General features: G+C 39.7%; 1 protein-coding gene across 2 annotated transcripts in view; it reads left to right on the forward strand.

The window, feature by feature from the left end:
• Positions 1 to 26,677, forward strand: part of pde4dip (phosphodiesterase 4D interacting protein) — a 440,914-nt gene that overhangs the window by 231,929 nt on the left and 182,308 nt on the right. For both annotated transcript variants that reach the window (XM_063064080.1, XM_063064082.1), the window contains 3 exons: positions 16,691 to 16,814; positions 18,474 to 18,640; positions 20,705 to 20,858. In XM_063064080.1, the coding sequence (XP_062920150.1) occupies positions 16,691 to 16,814; positions 18,474 to 18,640; positions 20,705 to 20,858 (445 nt within the window). The remainder of the gene's footprint in view (positions 1 to 16,690; positions 16,815 to 18,473; positions 18,641 to 20,704; positions 20,859 to 26,677) is intronic.

Raw genomic sequence — 26,677 nt, forward strand, 5'->3', positions numbered from 1 at the left:
TGTGTGTTTCTTTCCTGAGTTCCACAATCAATTCCTTGGTCTTACTGATATTGAATGCAAGGCTGTTGAAACACCACACTACCAGCTGAACTGGTGCTGCAGCCTTTAGTCTAGGAATAGAAGTACAGCCAGGTGATTAGACTTTTCAAAGTGTGGATGTGGGATAGCACGGTAAGCATTCTTGATGATGATGTATCAGTGGTCAAGTGCGTTGGCTCCTCTAGTTCCACAAGTGATATATTGGTTGTAGTTGTTCAGGGACTTCTTCAAGCTGGCCTGTTTGAAATCACCTGCAATGATAGGGAAGGCAACAGGGTATACTGTTTTGTGACTGCTGATCATGATGCTCAGCTTCTCTAGTGCCTGCCTGATGTTGGCCTGGGGTGGAATGTACATTGCTACCAGAATGGTGGCAGAAAACTCCCTTGGCAGATAAAAAGGATGACATTTGACCGCTAGATGTTCCAGGTCAGGTGAGCAGGACTGAGGCAATTGTCATGTCTGTGTACAAAGATGAGTTAATCATAAAGCACACTCCACCTTCTCTACCATTGAAAGATGGAGCTGACCTGTATTTGCAGAGAATGGTGAAGCCATCGGGCTGCTGTGTTGCTTCTAAAATGGTGGGCGATAGCCATATTTCCATGTAGCAGAGTACATAGCAGTCCCTGATGCCTCTCTGGTCCAGCAATCTTGCTCTGAGGTCTTCAATTTTGTCTACAGAGACTGTACATTCACCAGTAGGATAGTTGGGAGTGGGGAGGGGAGGGGCAGAGGTAGTTCGAAGCCCCTGGCATTTCAATCATATGTAGACCAGCGCTTCTATTTTCTTAAAGGGGAACTGCACTTGCGACTAATTTCTAGTTTCCAAGGTTCGTCGATTTTGAGTATTGATAGATTTTTTAAACGTCTTAAAGCAATGCTGATTACTGACGTATGCATATCTGTGACTGTGGATTTCAGCTAGGCCTAAATGGGAATATTTGATTATTCCCATTGGAACTTCATGCAAAGAGTCACCATTTGTCAGTGCCCTCTTAGTGTGCTCTTAATCTTGTGTACTGTTAATCTCTAACCTATCCAGAACCTGTGGCCTAATTCATCACAACTTCCATCATTGCAGCATTTATCCTGAGCTCTAGGATGAGAAGAAATTACTGAGTAGATAGAGAAAATTATTAAATTCTGTGCAACATCCCCACCAACTCCTAGGAATCTCTGACTCAACATCAAGAAGGGGAATTTGGGATGCTGCTGAGCACCTCAAGACAATCCATCTGGAGAACATGAAGCCATGCATAAGTGGTAGAAGGAGCACACTACTTCCCAAGCTCCCACCTCATTTGTGGACAGATCTGCAGTACCCACCTCAGAACAGAAAAACCAGAATGAAAGCAAGGCATTCTTGATCCTGAGAGGTTACCCAAGAAGAAGACATTCTGCAAACAATATTCCTCCCACCTGCTAGAAGGGTATTTTTATCGTGTTGAGTCTCTTTAGCAGTTGGCTGCTGAGGTCACAAAGGCAAGAAGAGGAGTCAGCAGCTGTGTGAAGTTGTAGTTGATTAGTCGAACAGTGAACTGAACGTGACACAGTGCATTCTTACAACCTGACTAACCCTGATAACACTATACTAAAAATTTTGTAATAAAAGATCATAATCTTCATCTGACTTTTGAAAATATCAGGGTGATGCACAAAGTAATTTTAACACCATAAAATGAAGTAAAGCTATTTCTAGGCCTCCTATGATTCTTGGTGTGTGGCCAAGTGGTTAAGGCATTTGTCTAGTGATTTGAAGGTCGCTAGCTCGAGCCTTGGCTGAGGCAGCGTGTGTGTCCTTGAGCAAGGCACTTAACCACACATTGCTCTGCGACGACACCGGTGCCAGGCTGTATGGGTCCTAATGTCCTTCCCTTGGGCAACATCAGTGGCGTGAAGAGGGGAGACTTGTAGCATGGGCAACTGCTGGTCTTCCATACAACCTTGCCCAGGCCTGCGCCCTGGAAACCTTCCAAGGCGCAAATCCATGGTCTCATGAGACTAACGGTTGCCTATATGTAATTCTTACAATGTCCATAAAAGACCTAATTGGTTAAATTTCATTTTACTATTTATTCACTTCTTTTAAGATCAGACACACATAATGTCAGCATTTATTGCCCATCTTTAATTGCCCTTAAACAGAGTCCCCTGCTAAGCTGTTTGAGATGACATTTAATCAACAGAACAGGTGCTAACATTGAGTATAGGGATTACAATGTATAATTAACTCAAGACCATTGAGTCCAATCCAGCCAACATGCACACAGGATACTGACTACTAACGTACCTACTAATAGACAACATTACCTGATTACACTTCCTTCAATCTTGCCTTCCGTAAGAATTCCATTTCACTTTTCCAGTTTCTGTCTACCATACTTTTTATCAACAATTTTATTTTCCATACCAGCACTTCCAATATATATTTCTAACTCCTCAACTGTCACTTCACACCACTGCTGTTGACATGACTCTCAACTGATTCAAGATTTTTCAAGATTCAAAGATTCAAAAAACTTTATTGTCATTCTAACCATACATCAGCTCTGCAGGGCAGAACGAGACAGCGTTTCTCAGGAGCATAACATAACAAACGCAATACTAAATAATAAACATAACAATAAATAGTAAAACACAACAGCCACATGTCAGTTAAAATCAAGTTATAAGTGTCCAGTGCAAGTTAAAAGTGTCCAAAGCAGAGTCAGGTACAGCAGCTATTTAGCAGTCTGACTGCCTGTGGGAGGAAGCTGTTTAGTAGCCTTGTGGTTTTAGTTTTGATGCTCCTGTAATGTTTGCCTGATGGCAAGAGAACAAACAGTTCATGGAGAGGGTGTGAGGGGTCTTTAATGATGTACCGTGTCTTCTGGAGGCATCGACTCTGAAAAAGGTCTTGGACAGAAGGTAGGGAGACCCCAATAACCTTCTCTGCTCCCCTAACCACCCTCTGCAAGGCTTTTTTGTTGACAACACTGCAGCTGGAGTGCCAGGTTGTGATGCAAAAGGTCAGCACACTCTCAACCACGCCTCTGTAGAATGTAGTTAAGATGTTAGTGGGGAGTGATGCTTGTTTAAGCTTCCTCAGAAAGTGTAATCTCTGCTGGGCCCTTTTCACAATCCCAGTGGTGTTCCTGGACCAGGTGAGATTGTCCGAGATCTGCACCCCAAGGAACTTGGTGTTTTCCACTCTCTCCACTGTGGAGCCGCTGATGCTGAGGGGTGTGTGCTCAGGCTGAGACCGTCTGAAATCGACGATCATCTCCTTGGTTTTGGTGACATTAAGCATCAAGTTGTTATCCCTGCACCAGCTCTCTAGGTGTTTGACCTCCTCCCTGTACATTGTTTCATCATTTTATTTTCTATTCCATTTCCAGAACTTCTGCACTCATCCTCACTCCTATCACCCAGAAAATAAGGATGGTTCTTCTTCTATTACAAGTTTGCTCCTTCAACGGATAAGTCATTTGTGACACCTTCAAACTGATGCCAGCATCAAGCATACCATCTCCTGCCCTTCCAGCATTGTTTCTATAACATGCTAAGCCCAGTCTTTTTCCTCCACCAATACCTACGCCCTTTCTCATGGCACATCACCATATGCAGTAACTATAAGAGATGCAACCCCTACTATTTTACCTCTGTCATCCTGTCCGAGCACCAAAGGTTCCTTCCAGATAAACCTACAATTTACTTGTATTTCTTCCTCTTTACTGCATTTGGTACTTATGATGTGATCTCTTCTGCATTAGGAAAACCAAATGCAAATTGTGTAATCATCTTTGCAGAACACTGCCTTTTGACTGCAAGGGTAACCGTGTGCTTCCTGTTGCCAGTCACTTTGATTCCTCATTCCACTTCCACTTTGACCTCTCTGACTTTGTCCTCCTATAATGGTCCAAGTTCAAGGAACAGGTCCTTATATTTGGACATGATACAATACAGCCTTCAGGATGTGACATGAAGTTTAACAGTTTCAGATAATTAGCCATTTCAGTCTTGGATTTCAGAGTTCTTTATCCTCTACCCCTCAAAGGTTCAGATTTCATTCACCTCCTCCTCATTGCACTTTCACCTTCCTTTACATGTCCCAACGCCACCACTGCCTGATCTCCAGCCTACCATAGATCTTCTCTTTTACTTTTTTCACTCTCCCCACATCTCTCTGGAATTGAAAATGTGTTTTGATTCTGTCTTTTTCTTGTTGCCATGAAAGCCAATCAACTTGGAACACTAATACTGCATCTATCTCCACAGTTGCTGTCTGATCATTTGAGTATTTTCACCAGTTTTTTGTTTCTACTTTAAAAAGAGTCCAAATTCTGTGTTTGGTTTGAGCTAAGTTACAGAACTCAACCAGGCAGATATTGTTTAAGAAAGCACTTACTTCTAATAATATCTCTCTATCATTTTAGGGTTTGTCTCCTGATTGGCATCCACTGGGAAGGGGAGATCAGATGAGAACACACCCATTTACTTTGGCCACACAACCACAAATGGGGCCATTCACACAATTTCCCTCCCTCATTGGAACATACCAGCCTGAAAATCTAAAACTCCTTCTTTTAATCAGTACAAGTGAAATTTCTTGGTATGAAGAGTCCTTGATCTTGAACCCTTTTGCATCAATGAGCATGTTCAGTGTAGGCATGCTGAGGCACAGCTCCATAATAAGGGCACTGTGAACTCCAATGCCAGGCTAAGGCCCAAGGTTTCTGCATCCCTGTGGGGTTTGTATCCATTTCATCTGAATTGTCACACTTGTCAGCCAGAATCACTGAACAGTTTCAAAGATTGTGACCTTCTGCCATACATAACACTTAGCCATGCCAACAAAGACCCATTTGTTAAATATTTATTTTCATAGTTCAGGATTCCAATTTTTGAAGTCATTTGGAATTCCTGTTAGTTTAGCAAGTTTCTAATATTTTTAATACACAAATTGTGCAGATAGACGCAGATTGTTTTTGATTTCCAATGTAAGTAAAGCCAGGCAGTTATCATCACCAATAAATATTACTGGACCCTGAAATTGTGTTTGTTTCTCTTAACAGCTGCTTTACTAGGAAGACTGAACAGTACATTGTCGCCACTATAAATCCCCTCTAGCAAATTACTCCATTCTGAACTCCTGATGTGTGTTTCTATATATAGTCCAGTATAGAGCTAGATTATATTATACAGATTCCAGGCAAATGCAACTTGATATAACCAGCTGTTTCCCCACTAAAACCAATGTCAAATGATAGAACAGTCTTAATACTTTTTTCAGAAGGCTTAAAGTGCAATGAAAACCTTCTTTACAATTTTCATAAACTATTCATCTTCCATTATCATACTTACAGCAGTCTTGTCTTATTTCTTTGTTACAGAATACAGGGAGCCATGTACCAGCGTCAACTTGGATTTAAGATTTCTCCTTTTAAGTGGAATATAGCTTTTCCTAATAATGCCTTAATTTTCTCCTTTCTTTTCTTAAAAACAGATGTGATTGTTTTCTGTTCCTGAATGCGAGGCATTCATCAGGAACAGCATTCAAATCTGATCTGGGTTTATTCCCTGAAGTCAGAGTGGATACGTTCCACCACAGTCACTAGATAGCAATAAGGAACAGGCATCCTGGCTGATATTTCCTTTCCCTAAGGCAAGTGGTGCTAAGGCCATCTGTAATAAACTGAGGTCAACTGACATGCCAGTGAGTTGGGATTAGGAACATAGAAACAGCATTATGCCAGTTAGCCCTCAGGCTTAATCGGCCTTTCACTGAGATCTGCCTTGTCTGGCTAAAATCCATCCATCTAGTCTTATTAATTGAGATTAAATCTACTTTAAGAACTAAATTGTTTTGAAGCTGTTGAAAGACTAACAAAGATTATGACGATTTATGCTGGTCATAAAGTGCCTCAGCTCAGTAACATGCATTTCGGCCCATCTAGTCCATGCCTAACTGTTATTCTGCCTAGTCTCAATGACCCACACCTGCCCACCATACACCTACCATCCATGTACTTATCCAGACTTCTCTTAAATATTGCAATGGAACTAGCATCCACCACTTCTGCTGGCAGCTCATTCCACACTTGCACCACCCACTGAGTGAAAAAGATCCCCCTCGGGTTCCCCTTAAATATTTTACCTTTGACCCTTAAACTATGACCCTAGTTCTATGTCACCCAATCTCAATGTAGAAAGCCTGCTGAAACCGATCCATACCTCTCATTTTGTATGCCTGTATCAAATCTCCCCTCATTCTCCAATACTCCAGGGAATATAGTCCTAACCTATTCTATCCTTCCCTATAACTCACAAGTCCCAGCAACATTCTTGTAAACTTTCTTTATGCTTTTTTAATCTTATTAATACCTTTCCTATAGGGTGGTGACCAGAACTACACATAATACTCCAAATTTGGCCTCACCAATGTCTTATACAACTTCAATATAATATTCCAACTCCCGTACTCAATACATTGATTTATGAAGGCCAATGTGCCAACAGCTTCCTTTATGACACTATCTACAGTACCTGTGATAGCACTTTCAATCTATATTCCCAGATCCTTTTGTTTGGCCATACTCCTTGGTGCCCTACAGTTCACTATGTAAGGTCCAAATAATTGGAATATGATGTTAAAATCCAAGTTCTGTTTCTGCTTTGTTAGACAACTGTATCTTTTTTCTGATTCACACTCATTTGGAGAGAATGCCTTTTGCAGATGTCATAGAATAGAGACCATCTGTGGGCTGTTTGAAGAATGTTTTGGATAATGGAAGACTGACTTGGGAAATCAACTGGATCAAATACAGACAATCAGCAGAATGCATTTAAGTATAATCCCCATGCTGGTGACACTATGAATACTGTATACTGGTTATTCTCTTTTGATTAATTACTTTTAGCAACATCCTGGGTGTGTCAGGGATGGGCAGATAAGATAGTCAACCCTCTTCCTTTGACTATATTGTCAGTATTCGGTATATGACATCTGTGTTCCATTGCAACTCTCATTATTTCTAAGGGAAGGAAAGAATATGTTCAGGGTATATGCCTCACAGACATTCCTCCAGAGTTTTTACAGAGCTTTTTTAGTGAGTTGAAATCTCTCTCAATATTGACTCTGATCAGAAGAGATGCACATTTATGTCTGGGGTGACTGATCTTTAGAGGTGTGGCTATACCCACCTCCTGAAAATAATGTAGGAAAACATCACTTTCAAGACAGTGATCGGAAACAGCCATTGTCAGTAGTCTTTAAAGGAACCAAATGAATCTGGGACAGTGCCAGAGATTTAAAGATTAGATTTATTTGTCTCATGTACGACACATTGAAATATTAAAACATGCAGTGAAATGCATCTTTTATGTCAACAATCAGCACATTCCAAGGATGTGCTTGGGGCAGCCTGTAAGTGTCGTAAGTGGCCACAATTTACTGACCTTAATCCATACACCTTTGGAATGTGGGAGGAAACGGGAGCACACGGGAGAATCCCACAAGGTCACAGGGAGGACGTACAAACTCCTTACAGAGTACGGTGGGAATTGAACCCCAATCTTCCATTTGCTGCTGCTATAAAGAGTTACGCTAACCACTACGCTATTGTGCCTTTAGTCAAATTGGCTGACAGTGGGAAGGGCAGCAGGGAGAAAACAAGGTTTGTTGTGAGAGTTCAGTGAGAGGTGGGGTAGGGAAGCAGATAAAAATGAGAGTGAATAGAAAGTGAAATGTAGACAATGTTAGGAGATAAAACAGCATGGGTTGGAGGTAGAAGCATGAAGAATTGGAGGCAGAAAAGGGACAGAAGGAAAAGCATAATTGGCATTTGGGAAAAGGGAAATTGAAGAGAACAGAAAGTGGCAACAAAGTAGGAAAAAACACAAGGGACAGTAAGAAACAGCAAGGTAAACAGAATAGAAGCAGGTAGAGACCACATTGCTTTACTAAATGCCTCTGGAGAATAACTGATAATTGTGTACTGCTCATTTAACTTCTGAATTAACTAATGTATATACCACTTTCTTTAGATGGCCAAGGCATGACAAAGTGGGATTATTTTGTCCTTGCCTGTGTTATTTTTGCTTTGCTGGTGCATTATAATTCAATCTTTACAAGTATCTTTCACATCTTTTGATCATGGAGTCAGCTGGTAACACAGCTGCACAGGGTACGTGATACTATAAATGGTTCTGGCGCAGAATGTTCCTGTGGGTGATTATACAAACTCCCATCGGCTGACACACCTGCTTTCCACTTCACCCTGCTGATTACCAAGTAACCTGAGCTCCAATAGTCCTGCCACAGCAAGGCTTCAATGAATTACTTTAAAATTTAGGACACATTGAATTTTGAGCTTTCTTCTTGTATTCGCAGAGGCTTTTTTTTTGTTGCAGTTTTATGCCACTTGTTTCTCTTTCCATCAATATTACCTGGTCAGCTGAAACTTCCCAGCATTTCCTTGTTTCAGATTTTCAATTTCTGAAGTTTTCTTCCCCATGAGTATTTTCAACTTTTTCAGTGTGACAATTTACTACTTACTGTTGTCAATTGTGATTCTCCTCGGACATTTGTAATTACATGCTGCTGTACATATTCCAGTCACATTTATTTTCTTTTGTTTGGAGATACAGTGTGGAACAGGCCCTTCCTGCTCACCGAGCCACTATTCAAACCCTAGCCTAATCACAGGATAATTTAACCTATTAACCAGCACGTCTTTTGGACTGTGGGAGTATACTGCAGCACCCAGAGGAAACCCATGCACACATAGGAAAAACGTACAAGATTTCTTATGTAGGATGCTGGAATTGAACTCTGAACTCCAATGCCCTAAGCTGTAATAGTGTCGTTCTAACCACTATGCTACCATGGTGCCCCACATCATGGATAGCTGCAGAGATAATCTACCTCTGGTTTTCTTATCTGTGTAATCCTGTGGCAGTGTAATGAGCTGTGACAGATTGTACGAAAATGCAATTTGTAACATGGCATTAACTTTAAATAAAGTGGTTACAGTCCAAACCATCACAGACAAAGCCCTCCCCACCAATGAGCACATTTAAATGGAGCACTGCCACAAGAAAATAGCATCCATCATCACTCACTACAGCTCTGAACTGATTCCACAATCCACAGACTCACTTTCAAGGACTCTACAACTCACGTTCTCAGTATTTTTTATGTGCACAATTTATCTTCTTTCGCACGTTGGTTGTTTGTCAGTCTTTATTTATGTGTAGTTTTTCACAAATTCTATTGTATTTCTTTATTTTCCTGTAAATGCCTACATGAAAATTAATCTCAAGGTAATGAATGGCAAAATGCATTTACTTTGATAATAAATTTATTTTGACTTTGACTCTGCACCACCTCTGCAACACTCAAGACAAGTGGTGACAGAATGTAAATATCATGCATGCTTAGTTGTAGCATCCCCTGAGTGTTGTCAAAAGTACATCTGCTATTTCTAAACTGCAATTTCAGACAATCTAAAGTGAATGTAAGTGATAGATGTAAGTGGTATTGAGGAAAGAGGTGAGTGATTTTCCAATGCACTTTCTCGTCTAAGGTGAAAAGTGCAGTTCCCTAAGTGTATTGTATAACACCAAACCAAGTTATGTTATTTGGATTAGTTTTATAAGAGCTGTTAGAGTTATAGAGTGATAGAGCTTGGAAACAAGCTTCTTTGGCCCAACTCGTTCATGCTGACCAAGTTGTTTACCTGAGCTAATTCCATTTGTCTGCATTTGTCCATATCTTTCCAAACCCCTATCAAAATGTATTTTAAACTTTGTAATTGTACCTGCCTCAATAGCATCCTCAGGCAGTGCATTCCATGTATCCATCATCCTCTGTGTTTTAAAAAAAAGTCACTGCTCAGGTCCCTTTTAAATCCTCCCCCTCTCACTTTAAACCTATGGCCTTTAGGCTCACAGCCTCCCCCTACTCCATCCAAAATTTGGAGAAGGATTTTCATGAGTTTGTATACCTCTATAATGTTACCCTTTAACGTCCAATGCTCCAGACCTACACACCTCTCCTTATAACATATTTGATATCATCTGCAAATTTACTATCCATGTTAACCACATTGCCACCCAGATTGTTAATGTAGATTACAAAACAACAGTGGACCCACCAGATATCCCAGTGCTACACCGCTGGTCACTAGGCTCCAATTTGGAAAAAAAAACATCTTCACTATCATCCTTAGACTCCTTCCAGGAAGCTAATTTTTCATCCAATTGAAAACCTTGCTAACCTTGGTTCCTATGGGATCTAATCTTCCCAGTAGTATACCATGCAGGACCTTATCAAAAGCTTTGTTAAAGTCCATGTAGACATCTACCAGCCTACCCTCATTAATTCTCTTGTCACCTCTTCACATATCTCAATCAAATTTGTGAGAAGCAATTTTTCACGCCCAAAGCCATATTGACTAACCCTTGCCTTTCCAATTGCAGATAGATCCTGTCCCTCAGAATCACCTCCAGTAACTTTTCACCACTGATCTCAGACTCATTGGCTCAGGTTTGTCCTTGTAGCCTTTTCAAATAGATGCACAACATTCGATTGCCACCTTTCAGTCTTCTGGTACCTCACCCATGGATAAAGATGACGCCACTTCCCCTGCAGTTTCTTCCCTACCTTTCCAACATGTCCCAGGATACACTTGGTCAGGTCTCAAGGAATTATTCATATTAATATGCTTTAAGATGATTAGTACATCCTCTTTTGTATATGGATAATTCCAAGACATCCTCATTCAATTTCCATTAATTTCTTAGCTCTTTCTAGACAGATTTAACTAATTTCACCCCATCTAAGCCCTTGTCATTATGGCAGTTTCAGTTGATGTAAAGATGGAATTTTAAGGATTTTTTTAAATGAACTTAATTATCAACAACTCAGAAGTCTGTAATACATAACATGCAAGTCAATGTTTTCAAATCGAATAGTGTTATCCCTATTACTTAAGAATAGACTGTCATCATATATCATTTAGTTTTATCTTAAACAGAAATAGTTAATAGGGTTTTAGAGTCCTGGCGATGGGTCTCAGCCTGAAATGTCTTTTCCATGGATGCTGCCTGGCCTGCTGAGTTCCTCCAGCATTTTGTGTATGCTGCTTGGATTTCCAGCATCTGAAGGTTTTCTTGTAATAGAGTTTTATCACAGATTTCAACTAATTTAAACGGTTTCGTAACTTCTTGTCAATCTCATGCTTACTGCTGCTAGCAACCAAAAGAAGGTTACTAGTGACATGGTTTTTGCCTGAAGTGATCCAAAGTTATTTATTTTCTGAATACTTCCAGTATTATCCTACAATGTCTGTGTTTTTTTTCAGTACTTACGTTGAGAAAACAATGAGAATGTAAATTCGAAAAATATTTATGTACATGAAGTCTTGAAATTCATCAATCACCTACAAAGTGAACACTGAAAAAGATATGCCTATTTCAGAGGATTGCTTTAAACTAAGACTTCCTGATTTTTCGTGACATGTTTTAGCATGTCCACGAAGAATCCTTAAAATCTTGCAGTCTGTTTAGCCAGTCTTTTCATTTCTCTTGACAAATTTATTGGCCATGACCTGCACATGACTAATATAGAACATCTGCATGGTTGTAACACCAATAGATCTAAAAGTTTTAATTCTGTGAGAAATATTTACACATATGGTGAATTTGAATGTCCTTTCCATTTCCATTATATCTTGGAAGTGGAAGAAAACCATGCAGCACTAAATTACGATATATTTGTCTTTCTAATTTCTTCTGAACCGAAATATAATAAATGTTTAGTTAGCTGAAAAGTTGCTCTAATCCTGGATCATTAGGAGTGAGCCAATTTAATGAAATCAGCATTTGATCGGACTATCCTTATGTGGGAGTCAGTTAAACTTCTACTGTGTGTTACTTAATACTTCCAGGGAACTGAATGAGCAATATTTCATGTAATTTCTTGATAAATGGAACACACAACATTATAGATTGTAAATGGTGCAGTAAGTGCAATTTCAACATATGTACAACCACACAAATTCCAAGTAATTAACAGTAAGCAATGGGCTAGACTTCCCTCTAAAATGCCAGCAATTTTCTTTGAAACTGTTGACATCTTCCTACATACCAGAAATTTTAATCCTTTGATGCAAGAATGTGCAGACATGGAAGTGCTGAACTTCCAAATGGGCATTTCCTGAGATTGTGCTGTCGACACGCCATCTCTTCATTTTTCATGGATTCAAGCAATGTAGTACTAACTTCCTACCTTTCTATAATGTTTGCACTGGAAAATCTGTCCACCAAACTTGAGTGCTAGGCTAAACTTTCCTCAGACTGTTTCAGGGTTTTTGGCCCCACTATGTGAAGCCACTTGCATAGTATGAAGCACTCTAAGGAATCTTTGAACAAGCAGTGCACCACTGCCAGAAAATTCTGAGCCAGAATGGTGAAGAGCTGCAAATGTAAAAAGTAAGGACAATTATGTTGTCAGGTTCTTCACAGAAAAGTTAATTCACATCTGTACTGATTGTCCATGCAAATTTGATGAAGGCATACCCCAAAATTGCGTTACATTAAATGGTGCATACAGTGAGAGAGATCAAACTGGTTTGCAGAAGTTACTAAAAATTCATGTTTGTGAAAGTGCAGTCAGCTTCTCTTTCATTTGATATTCTAATTAATTTTAATAATTGCATTATTTACAATGGCTACAAATTTAAAGTGGCAACTTGATTTTTGTTAAATGTTTGAACGGATAAGTAAATCATAGAATTCTAAGACTCAAGAACACAAGATTGCAGAATCCTTCCAGAAGAATTGAAGTTTTAAATTGAAGACAATGAGATTTCAAAAGACAGAAGGAAAGACTATGTAATTAAGTACAGTAAGTGGCTCGTATAGTGGCTTTGTAGGAAGCATGTTCTTGCTTTTGTGGTGCAGAAAAGGAGCTCATTGTACAATCACGGCTTCAGATGTATCCAAAATTTCTGAAAACAAAAACATATCACCAAAATGCTTTCAAGCAATATGTCACACTGTAAGCTTAATACAGTGAAAATTCAAGGACATAAATGTAAAAGGGAAAGGTCAAGAGTAAGAAAGGAAATCAGTAAGAAAACTTTTACACCTAAGTAATGAAGCTCAGGGATAAGTCACCAGATAGACAATTGAACTGGACTCAAAATTGACAGAAAAGGAGACAAATATCATTGTTAATAGAGAAAATGTAAGCATCAAATTGGATGTAGTTATGATCTTACAACCCAGAAAAAAAGGGGGAAATTTTCTGTGATGTATTTATATATTTATAACTGATTGAGGGCCAGTTAAATGTTAAAACAAAAGTAAAGAGTTAATCTTTAAGGTCAGAGAACCAGATCAGAAACATTTGCTCTGTTTCTCTTTCTCTAGATGCTGTCTGATCTGTGGAGTGTTTCTAGCATGTTGTCCAGACAAAATATCTGTTTTTAAGTTTTTATTCATTCAAGGACTGGATAGTTTGTCAGCAGGTCAGACAACATCTACAGAAAGAAATAATGAGTCAACGATTTGGGGCCAGACCAATTGTCACTGGGACATTGGGATAGGAAATGGATACAAGTAGTTGTGTTGACAGAGATGGCAGATCTGTTGAGGAGTGGAAGTTTCAAAGTTTTGAAGTTTGTATTGAGATGAAAATATATTGAAAATATTTACTTGTTACAGTTGTGTTATGTGAATGAGTTCAAGCCTGTGTGACCTTCAAAACACAACATAGTGTTGCCCAGTTTCAGATTTTGCTTCAACAAGTTATGTATGACTAACCCTAAAATGTTGCCAACAACGTTGAGCATCTGTAGATAGAAGCAAGGTCAGCTAGAATATTGGAAAAAGGCCATTCATAAGCAGCACTCTGAATTGCTAATGTAATCTATCAACAAACCATGTGTAACTGGGGCAGAAGGAATGTTGGAAACTGACTAAGAGTTTGTACTTCAGTACTGCCTCCACGGACATACTCTCCTCTGCTCCCATCACAGCATATTAATAGCTAATGACAGCTGTGAACTCCATTGAGGCTACAACAGAACCTGTCAACAGACCTAACTGCATTTGCAGCTAAACATGACTTTCTTATTGGTGCAGGCATATTGGAACATGGAAAGAGGTGTATGTGGTGGAGGAGATTCTGCATGAAGTGTTTTTCAGGCACTGGGTCCATCTTCTAAAAATGCACAATCAGTTTACTTAAATATTTTTGATATTTCTGCCACAATTCATGTTGGCAGACTGTGAACACAGAACAGTTCAGATACTACCCACTTATTATTAATGGCCTACTATGCATTGCTTTTGATCCTTATAGCCTATTAGCGAATTCACATAACCACATGTAAAATCAGTCTTCAACATGTTCCCTAAGAGTAACTTTCCATTTCTCCCTTTTTTTATCTTGGAGAAGTTAAAATCAGTTGAACGAGAATATTTATCAACTAATTTTCAAAAGACATCAGTCTATCTTCTTTAAATAAATCCAAAAAAGAATTAATACCTTTATTTTTCCAAAGTAAAAAAATTGGATCACTCGAAGAAGGCTTAAAAAAGTAATTTCGATAAATTAAACTACAAAGTTTAATTTTTTTAAGATCAAAAAAATTGCAGAACTGGAGCCAAGTTTGTAAAGAATGCTTAATCACAGGGTTTAAGTTTAAATTAGCAACTTTAGCTAACTGTATAGGTAAAGCAGCTCCCAATGATGAGGTTAAATAAAACTGTTTCACAGCTTTCAATTCCAAGTCTACCCAAATTGGCCGATCGTTCTTGTCAACCCAATATAACCAAAAGGACATGTATCGCACATTAACAGCCCAGTAATACATTCTTAAATTAGGCAAAGCGATTAGCTGATAAATATTCTCTTTCATACTCACACTTTTTACAATACCTTCAAGTTAGACATTTCTTACAAAAATATTTAAGTACTTTTCCTTACATATTGGATGCTGACCTGTTAGATACTATTATGAATATGAACCCTTCGTTGAAGGGTTCCATTAGAAGAATTTATAATTTACTATTACAATGGGATAAGCGTCCTTTATTTAAGATTAAACAAGATTGGAAAAAGGAACTCAATTTGACTTTTATGACAGAGGATTGGACACGGATTCTGAAGCTGGTTAACTCTTCTTCGACCTGTGCTAGTCATTCACTGATTAATTTTAAAATTGTATATTATTACCATTTGAAGAAGGAGAGATTGTCTAAAATATTCCCTAATGTTGGTAGTTATTGTGATAGATGTAAAACTGAGACAGCTACACTGACACACATGTTTTGGTCTTGTTCTATACTGGAACAGTTCTGGAAGTCAGTTTTATCGACAATTTCTAAAATATTTAAAGTTAATTTACAACCTAACAAGTTAACTGTGCTTTTTGGAATAATTCCTCAAAATATCCGTGGTATCTCTGTGTCTGACCAACATGTTATTGCATTTGTTACTTTGGTAGCTAGGAGGGCCATTTTGTTGAAGTGGAAGGATACATCAGCTTCCACTTTGTCACAATGGTTCTCTCAAGTGATGCTATGTCTTAGTTTGGAGAAAATTAGAAGTTGAACCTTTGAGCCTATGTTTGATTTTGAGAAAAGATGGGGTTCATTTGCTCATTGTTATCATTTGAGTTAATTGACAGATTTCCTCCACGATCTAATTGTAAATTTTTGGTACTTTTTTTTTCTTGCTGGCGGTTTGATGTTTATCTTTAGAAGCTTTTTGTATGACACATGGCTCCAGGGTTGAACACCTAATGGGGTTTTTTCCCACTTTTTCTTGCTTAGTAGGTTTTTTTTAATCACGAAAAATTTTTCAGTCTTTAAAATAATGCTTTTTTTCTTGAGACATTGTAAGTGTTGCTTACTTTGATGTACTCTTGTTAATTTTGGATAATAATAATAAAAAGATTTGAAAAGAACAAAATAAAAAAATAAAATAAAATCAGTTGAAGAGTGGTTATCCTGGAACACGAGGCATGTCATCTGAAAAGAAAACACTGAAGAATAGCTGGTATTTTGACTATTCTTCAGTCAGACACCTTTTGTTGATATAAAGTACATATAACTGCTTTGTGTCTAATATTAAAAACATATAAACTGTTGCATCTTTGTAAAGGTGAATATGTTGCTGTATCTTCCCTTGTCTATAATTAATATTAGCATTTATCAGAATTGAAGGGAAGGCAATGCAAATTATAGACTAATACATAAATACAGATTTGCACATTGAAAAAAAGGGAAATTTCCACTTCCCATTGTACTAAGGATGCTCTCTAAGAATAACGTGAATCCGAATGAGTCGCAATCCCAGAAAGAGGCTACAGCGTAAATTTGTGAACAAGGTTTAAAACAGTGTAATTGACCATTATATTAATTTTGTTGACCCAACAAAATAGTAACAATTTAAATAACAAACCAATCATTGATGGGCTATACTGATGTTCCTTTCCTACAAAAATTCTGATAAGAAGGAAGACAGGGAACATACATGCTCTGAATGGCAATTACATTTATCTATTTCCAACATTGTTTTATGAGATGGTCCACTTAAAATTATTTTTTGATATGTGAATAAATAGTAATTTTCCTCTTGTTCTGTGCCTCTCAGGAAAGCAGTGGAAGAACTGAGTAACCAAAATGAGGCTGACATCCACCAGAAATATGAAGAGAGGCAGCAGGAGACTGAGCATGTGCAAGCTATCTTGCACAATAAAATCCAGCTTCTGCAAGAGGTAGGTAAAGGAAGCATCACAGCCTCAGTTGATGATTTCCTTTATTGTTACAACTATTTGGAGTAGATCATTATATCAGAACACAATGTAAATTTAGTTAATCAATCAAATCCTGCACATAGGATTTAATTTCATTCCTCTCATTTTCACAAGTAGTTCCAATTACCAAGCCACCTATCTTTTTAAAAGATGTACTTTTATGATCATGATTGTTTAACATCATCACCAAGTCAAAAGGTTACAGTCTCAGTACTCTGCTTTGTTATTTTGCCTCAGCAAAAAGTAAACAAAACTCACATGGAAATTAAAACCATTAGTTTTATACTTGGCTTTGGTCCACAGTTAAATGTTACTACATTTCTAAAGGAGACTGTGACCAGTCTGAGGGCAGAAGTGGAGATAAGTCATGGTGTCATTGTGTCATAATGTGAACGATAAATAGACCTGGTCAACAACATTCCCCTCTTCATACGTCAAAAATGGTAGCACTTGTTTTAATTTACATATTCAGTAGTAAAGCAACCCAAGCTAATCCTTCACAGTATAATTAGACAAATATGGACACAAGACAATATTAAGATAGGTAATCAAAAGTTTGGCTAAAGGGGACCATCTTAAAGGAAATGAGAGAGATGAAGTGATGGAATTCCATCATTTAGATTCATGAAGGCTCAAAGCTTGACCATTAAACAGATATATTCTGTATTTATCTTTGCAATTGTGTGGCAAATATACTTGTAAGACAAGTATATAATTACATTTGAATCTCTGGACTTGCCTTGTATTTTTCGGCCCCCAATGGATTGAATCTGCTACTCCAACAAAAGGTCCACTGACCTCCTCCAACCATCTGATTTCTCAATTACTGTAGCTCCCAGCACACACAATCTGCCAGTCCCTTTCCAATGGTCTCATTCACCAGTCCACCGAATCCCTAACCCTAAGTTGATGGTGAGATCCTAATATTGCATGAATTCTCTATCATCTATCACACCTTTCTCCGCCACCAACTCCTGGTGATGATCCTTCTGACAAACTACCTTCACGATCCCTATCATTTAGTTAGAGCCATCTCTTGGCAACGATATAGCAGTCATGCTCCTCCAGCCACTAACCTTACCGGCCGACTTGACCCACAAGCCTCAAACCTTTAATTGAGGTAGCTGGCCCTCTCTAACCCCACACTCAACCAATTCTCCAGTCTTAGCATCAGTTCCAAAGGCCACATTTTACAGTGCAGGAAAGTAGTATCAGATACAAGAGCCTTTAGGTCATCTCAGCAATACCCATTGAACAGAGCCATTTGGATGCGAGAGAAAAAAAATATGCATGAATATAAGACTCTTCAATCTTTTATTTCAATTGCTTATGTTGTATATACTGTACCCTCTTCAAACTATTGATTTGACTGTAGACAGTTTAATCAGGGAATTGTGTTGGGACACACACGCACACGCACACGTTGACACCATTTTTTAAGGGAATGCCACTCACTTTCCAGGAAATGAAATATTCATCACAATATCTTTTTGTGAAGGTAGCAACCAAATTATTAAAGATTTTACCAGACTGAGGCAAACATTGATTTATAACTGATACTTGTAAATTCAAAAATAAAAAAAAGAAAGCTAAAATTGCTATCTCTGTTGTTCAAAACAGGAATCCAGATTGGCCAAAAATGAAGTGGAAAAAATGACTGCTAATTTGCAGACTGAGAAACTACGATCTCTTGAATTGGAGAAGAAACTGAATGATTGCAATTGGGAAAACCAAGAGAATATAAAATTGTGGGAAACTAATGAAAAGGCTTTAATGGAAAAGGACAGGTAATGCATGAAACCTGTACAGTGGATTTCGGTTAATTGACAATTGGTTCATCAGGGCAACCACTTATTTGGGACAACTCTTAAAGAACAAAAACAAATTGAGAAAATAGCTAGGATTCCCTTCATTTATTTCAGACACTGTGCCATTTAATTGGGGCCGGGGACTATTGCCTAGCAGTTTTTAGCTAGTGACAGGTGCATACAGTTTTGTGGCAGTTAGACACTGCACTGCCCTTAGAAGGAACAGTTTTTCTATTATGTCAGTTGCATATGCTTGTGCTCAAAAACTAATAGTTGGCAAGAAATAAGCAGTAAAAGAATTCAGAACTGTTTTTCAGGCATTCAGGCTTGGAGATGTCTGAAATGGCCATGAGTAAATATGAAACGATTTCACTGCTAAAACAAATCAGGAACTATGAAGAATTTGAAGGTATCAACAATCATCTTGAATGTTGCAATGAAAATGAAGATTTGGAGTATGCGATCATTGATAGCATTGTATGGAGGCAGTCCATTATCCACATTAGGTGTCTATGCTGATTTTGTTCCTTTACTGTCAAATCAAAAGAATGCAGCAGCAGACAGGTACACTGGATGAATTCCTCTGTCGATAACTATCAGAAATTAATACTCAGTTTTATGGTATTGTAATAGTATTCATTTTTTGTGTTCTATTTTGTGATAGTGTTCTATTTTGTTCTGTATTTCATTTCAATATTTAATTTGTTACTCAGTTAAATAGTAGTTTGTCTTTTTTATACCCTTTTAAATATTTCCATGAAACTTAGCTAATTGGGGTAGCCACTTAATTGGGCCAAAATATACTCGTCCTGATGTGTCCCAGTTAACTGGAATCCACTGTACTGAAATAATGTTTTAGAAATAAAAGCACTGGTTTGAAGAGAGAAGATTGATTGTGAGAAAGGGCCTCAGTTACTAATGTTTTTCTGCAAGGATTTTGATTTGACTATTTCTGAAAAAATAATTCAGGATTTCCTTTCTGATTATTATTTTCAAAAATTTTATTGTGATCTAAGTGCACAATTATGCCGGCTGGTAGTGTAATGGCATCAACACTGGACACGGAGGTTAATGGTCCCAGGTTCAAATACAACTGGCCCCTTGCACACTTTCTATCCGTTCTGGGTTGAGCATCAAACTAGCAACCTCGGCCTTGTACAAAGCAGACAAATGCTAAGGAAACAGTAAAAAATGCTGCCCAATGCGCCACAGGTATGAAAAGAAACAACAAGTGAATAATTAAATGCTAACTTTCCTGGGTGGAATTGAGTTGTTAAATGTTCTAGCAAATCTCAAGGATCCAAAGCATTATTTAAAGAAGATCAGGGTGTTATTCTATAATCATTAACAATATTTCCATCTTTATAAATAAATGTGTAAAAACTAATAGATGGTTATTCAGTTTGTGGAATTTTCAAGGAGTTTGGTAGTTTAAAGGAGATATTAAACTGGCCCCACAAAAGCAATAACTGTAATTCAGATGTATTTCAGTTTGTTAAATGTTAAAAAAAAAATGTGGTAAAGCTGTACATAAATTCAAGTATTATTTTTAGTAGATTCAAATAAATTCCTGATATTTTTATCATACACTGCTCAGCAAAAAATAGCCAATATCATTATCTACAGCTATAATATTTATAATATCCTGAAAATCTTAAGTCAAACCATTATTTCTTGTATATATTGAGTAAGTAATCTTAATGGTCCATTGCAATGCTTTTAAAGTTAAGTATTGAAACATTAACAGTTGCTTGTTTTTCTTAGAATTATTGAAATTTTATTATTCTGGTACAAAATCTTCCCATCAATAATGCATCTCTGTGGTGCTGCATATTTTGGACTATTAGATCCACTATTCATAGTGCAACTATATTTTCCTTCTTTGACCTGCAAAGGATTTTAATGTCAATTTAATACAACACAAGAGTGCAGTACTCCTACACAGAAAACAACAAGATTCCCTCAGGGTGTATAAACCTATCGTTATAAACTTAGATTTTCATTCAGTATTTTCAAACTGAACACATTTTTACTTTCATGCAGACTTATAAATCAGCTGACCCAAGAACTAAGGAACAAAGTTACACAGATAGCTCTTTTACGTGATGAAAATCACAAAGTGGTGGATCATCATATTGAAGATTTAGATTTTGAAGAACTGATTGACAGTCCATATCAGAAAGGAAATGAAGATGAAGTAAGTGTTTGTTTTACAGCTAACATAAAAGCCAGTGAGATAATTCCATCAACATGCCCAAGTCTAACTGATATCACAGATATGATGATTACTGTTGAAAACTGGACTTTTAGTTTAAACACTTGTACTCTCACCACCTAATCTTCATTAGTTGCTGCTTACATAGAGTAAATTTTATAATTTATTTCTCACAGCAGCAGATTGTGGAATAGAAGTGAATATCAAAAAAATCTGGCAAGCAGACTGATGTAACGAGTTCACAGTCGAGGTTAATTTAATTGACAGATAATCTTGCAGTCCATGACTTGAGAGCTCTGACCTCAGTGCCTGAATTCTTAATAGCACAGAAAATTATGCCAGCTACAAATAGCACAATGTTTCTTACATGGGACACCGTTTCAGAGGATGGAATGCTGGGGATTGTAAGAAGTCTGGATCTAAGACAGTGATACAATATTTAAGATATAGTGTATAAAAGGCATTTTAAAACATCAACACTGGTTACAACTTAGATAAAAGTGATGACCTAAACTGACTTTAATTAGGAATGACTCCCAGGTGTAAAAATAAAACGTTGCAAAACTATTCATTTGAAGAAAAGAATAATTTGTTTTATAGGATAACGTCTAAGAAAGGATTAGAGGTGAAATTCCCCTTACACCAAATCCCAATTCAGGCAGATTTTGGATCTCTCTAAAATCCCCAGTTGAATCGAGATCTAACGATTTATATCCATTTATATGCAAATTAAAGGGTGACCATTGAATATTTCTAGAGGCTCCATACACCGTTGTAACTAATGGGCTGGGACTTCAATAACAATTTGAAGATATTTGGCAAAGAAAATAGTAAGCATGAATAACTACTGCTTTGGTAGTCATATCCGCCGTCACAAAGTGTTTCTGGAGGCTGAATATGACACACATTAACTGTGCCAGACTCCCAAGCAGCCTCAACCCACTGCAATTCACCTACTGCTGAAACAGGTCTATAGCAGACATCATCCCCCTAGTCCTACACTCGTCTCTGGAGCATCAGTAAAGGCACCCACTCAAGGTAAGTTTTTCTGATATATCTCTTTTTATGATGGTTGGCATTGGTCTGTCTTGAAGGACAATGGGAGATGATCATCATCATCACAAGCCTGGGTGGAAGGTATGGAGATCCTGAGATGCCCAGTTGTCAATTCAATTGAATTGAATTTATTTCTTACATCCTTCACATACATGAGGAGTAAAAATCTTTATGTTATGTCTCCATCTGAATGTGCAATACAGTAATTTGTAATAAATAGTATGCAGAGTAAGATATACAACAGAACAGTCAATATAGCTTAGAAATACAACTGTGTCAGCGTTAATTAATCAGTCCGATGGCCTGGTGGAAGAAGCTGTCCTGGAGCCTGTTGGTCCTGGCTTTAATGCTGCAGTAACGTTTCCTGGATGGTAGCAGCTGGAACAGTTTGTGGTTGGGGTGACTCAGGTCCCTAATGATCCTTCGGGCCCTTTTTATGCACCTATCACTGCAAATGTCCTGAATAGTGGGAACTTCACATCCACAGATGTGCTTGGGCTGTTCACACAACTCTCTGCAGAGTCCTGCGATTGAGGGAAGTACAGCTCCCTACCAGGCAGTGATACAGCCAGTTAGGATGCTCTCAATTGTGCCCCTGTAGAAAGTCCTTAGGATTTGGGGCCAGACTCATTCCATAACTTCTTCAACCTTCTGAGGTGAAAGAGGCGCTATTGTGCTTTTTTCATCACACAGCTGGTATGTATAGACTAAGTGTGGTCCTTGGTGATGTGGATACCGAGGAACTTGAAGCTGTTCACCCTCTCAATCCCGGATCCACTGATGTCAATAGGGGTGAGCCTGTCTCCGTTCCTCCTGTAGTCCACAACAGCTGCTTTGTTTTTTGCGACAAGCCTGGAGGGAGTTATGGTGTTGAACTGTAGTCCAAGAACAGCACTCGCACCTAAGCATCCCTCTTCTCCAGATGTGCAAGGACGTTGTGTAGAGCTGTAGCTATTGCGTCATCTGTCGATTGGTTGTGTCAGTAGGTGAATTGTAGGGGGTCCAGTGTGGGTGGTAGCATGCTTCAGATGTAGTCCTTGACCAGACTCTCAAAGCATTTGCAAAGATCCCTCTGTTAGCCTCACCAGTGCAGTCCAAAGGAAAGCTTATACGGTTTGGCACCAGTTTGGCTGCAGGAGCTGCCGGGAGGATGTTTAATGACATCCAGCCATCTTAGTGGCTCCACTCTAGATTTACTGTCTGGGTTTAACTCCCGTAGCCTTCATCTCTCCCGAGGCTGTCCACAAGACTGTGAGGCTATTTACCCATAGCTGAGGATCTGGTTACGAGAACCACATCCACACACCAGTGGGCCTACATGCTACATGTGCAGGGGCCAGACCTCCTCCCCATCCTCTGTAGTTCAGCATGAGTCCAAAAGAAGTTCAGTTTCTGTGTGAACACGAGGAATTCTGCAGATGCTGGAAATTCAAGCAACACACATCAAAGTTGCTGGTGAACACAGCAGGCCAGGCAGCATCTCTAGGAAGAGGTACAGTCGACGTTTCAGGCCAAGACCCTTTGTCAGGACTAACTGAAGAAAGAGCTAGTAAGAGATTTAAAAGTGGGAGGGGGAGGGGGAGATCCAAAGTGATAGGAGAAGACAGGAGGGGGAGGGGTGGAGCTGAGAACTGGACAGGTGATTGGCAAAAGGGGCATGAGAGGATCATGGGACAGGAGGCCCAGGGAGAAGGAAAAGGGGGAGGGAGGGGAACCCAGAGGATGGGCAAGGGGTATAGTCAGAGGGACAGAGGGAGAAAAAGGAGAGTGAGAGAAAGAATGTGTGTATATAAATAACGGATGGGGTATGAGGGGGAGGTGGGGCATTAGCGGAAGTTAGAGAAGTCAATGTTCATGCCATCAGGCTGGAGGCAACCCAGATGGACTATAAGGTGTTGCTCCTCCAACCTGAGTGTGGCTTCATCCTTACAGTAGAGGAGGCCGTGGATAGACATGTCAGAATGGGAATGGGATGTGGAATTAAAACATGTGGCCACTGGGAGATCCTGCTTTCTCTGATGGACAGAGCGTAGGTGTCCAGCTCTTGGCTCCAGTCTGCATCAGGTCTCGCCAATATACAGAAGGCCACATCGGGAGCACCGGACACAGTATATCACCCCAGTCGACTCACAGGTGAAGTGTCGCCTCACCTGGAAGGACTGTCTGGGGCCCTGAATGGTGGTAAGGGAGGAAGTGTAAGGGCATGTGTAGCACTTGTTCCTCTTACAAGGATAAGTGCCAGGAGGGAAATCAGTGGGGAGGGATGGGAGGGGGACGAATGGACAAGGGAGTCGCGTAGGGAGCGATCCTTGTGGAAAGCAGGGGGGGGGAGGGAAAGATGTGCTTAATGGTGGGATCCTGTTGGAGGTGGCGGAAGTTATGGAGAATAATATGTTGGACCAGGAGGCTGGTGGGGTGGTAAGGTGAGGACCAGGGGAACCCTATTCCTAGTGGGTGGAGTGAGAGCAGATGTGCGTGAAATGGGGGAGATGCATTTGAGAGCAGAGTTGATGGTGGAGGAAGGGAAGCCCTTTCTTTAAAAAAGGAGGACATCTCCCTGGTCCTGGAATGAAAAGCCTCATCCTGAGAGCAGATGCGGCGGAGACAGAGGAATTGTGAGAAGGGGATGGCATTTTTGCAAGAGACAGGGTGAGAAGAGGAATAGTCCAGTTAGCTGTGAGAGTCAGTAGGCTTATAGTAGACATCAGTAGATAAGCTGTCTCCAGAGATAGAGACAGAAAGATCTAGAAAGGGGAGAGAGGTGTCGGAAATGGACCAGGTAAACTTGAGGGCAGGGTAAAAGTTGGAGGCAAACTTAATAAAGTCAACGAGCTCAGCATGCTTGCAGGAAGCAGCGCCAATGCAGTCGTCAATGTAGCAAAGGAAAAGTGGGGGACAGATACCAGAATAGGTTCGGAACATAGATTGTTCCACAAAGCCAACAAAAAGGCAGGCATAGCTCGGACCCATGCGGGTGCCCATAGCTACACCTTTAGTTTGGAGGAAGTGGGAGAAGCCAAAGGAGAAACTATTAAGAGTAAGGACTAATTCCGCTAGATGGAGCAGAGTGGTGGTAGAGAGGAACTGATTAGGTCTGGAATCCAAAAAGAAGCAGAGAGCTTTGAGACCTTCCTGATGGGGGATGGAAGTATATAGGGACTGGACATCGATGGTGAAAATAAAGTGGTGGGAGCCAGGGAACTTAAAATCATCGAAAAGTTTAAGAGCGTGAGAAGTGTCACAAACATAGGTTGGAAGGGATTGAACAAAGGAGGATAAAACCGTATTGAGGTATGCAGAAACGAGTTCGGTGGGGCAGGGGCAAGCTGAGACAATAGGTCTGCCAGGACAGGCAGGCTTGTGGATCTTGGGTAGGAGGTAGAAACGGGAAGTGCGAGTTGTGGGAACTATAAGGTTGGTAGCAGTGGATGGGAGATCCCCTGAGCGGATAAAGTCAGTGATTGTGTGGGAGACAACGGCCTGGTGCTCCTTAGTGGGGTCATGATCGAGGGGTAAATAAGAGGAGGTATCTGCGAGTTGTCGCTGTGCCTCGGCAAGGTAGAGGTCAGTGCGCCAGACTACAACAGCACCTCCCTTATCAGCGGGTTTAATAATAAGGTTAGGATTAGTGCGGAGGGAGTGGAGAGCAGAGCGTTCGGAAGGAGTAAGGTTGGAATGGGAACAAGGTGTGGTGAAGTCGAGACAGTTGATGTCCCGTCGGCAGTTAGCAATAAAGAGAACCAGAGCAGGCAGAAGACCAGAGCGGGGTGTCCATGAAGAGGAGGAGGGTTGAAGATGGGAGAAGGGGTCATCGGTGGGGGTGGAAGAGTCCTTGCCGAACACAGTTTCTGCGTGTCTCACCACATGAGACTTGCTGTTGGAGAGGCTACGTACTGGCAGGGAGAAACTGACACATTCAGCTCTCTTTTTCGCAAGACTGCTAGCCAGCGGTGGGAAGCTGAAAGTGAGAGCGACAAGCACTACCCACTACACTATCACTCTAGACATATCACAACAACGATTTTAACATCTCTGTATATATGACAATAATAAATGAATTTACCTTGCTATCATGCATTATGTTTGCAATGTGAAATGTTCCTCAGACCTTTGTAGGATATTCTTTCTTCAATCTCAAGTGACTACCCTTGAATTTCGAGATGTTACTAGCTGGCATTTTCAGGATTCCCTGTGAATGTAGAGCAGTGTAAATTGGCCAGATGGGACACGTAGTGGAATCCTGCATCAAGGAGCACAGGAGATGTATCTGTTTGGGTTACCCAGAGAAATCAGTGGTAGCAGAACATTGCATTCACAATGGCCATAGGATTGACTTCGACTGCACAAAACTGTGTTGTACCAATGGCTTTTGGGACCGCATGGTGAAGGAAGCCATTGAAATAAAACTAGAGGAAAAGAATTTTAACAAAGATGAAGGTTTCACTCTAAGTAAGAACTGGAGTTCGATTGTGAAGAAGGTGATACAGTGGAAACCTGATTGGATGTGGACTAACCAATCAGGAGGGATGGGGGTATAAATACCACCGGACTAGATATGCCCAGACATCATTCCTGATGAAGATGGCAGCGTTTGACATCGAAACGTCAGTTAAAATCGATACCTGTACCCGGCTGGTAGCCCAAGAAGAGTTTATTCATCATAAATGCCGGGAATACATGAGATCCTTTTTCAATTTGAAGGTTGTCCTAACGCAGGCAAATGGGATTATTGCAGATGGGCAAGA

Source organism: Mobula hypostoma, chromosome 12 (assembly GCF_963921235.1).
Source record: "Mobula hypostoma chromosome 12, sMobHyp1.1, whole genome shotgun sequence".
Taxonomy (NCBI): Eukaryota; Metazoa; Chordata; class Chondrichthyes; order Myliobatiformes; family Myliobatidae; genus Mobula; species Mobula hypostoma.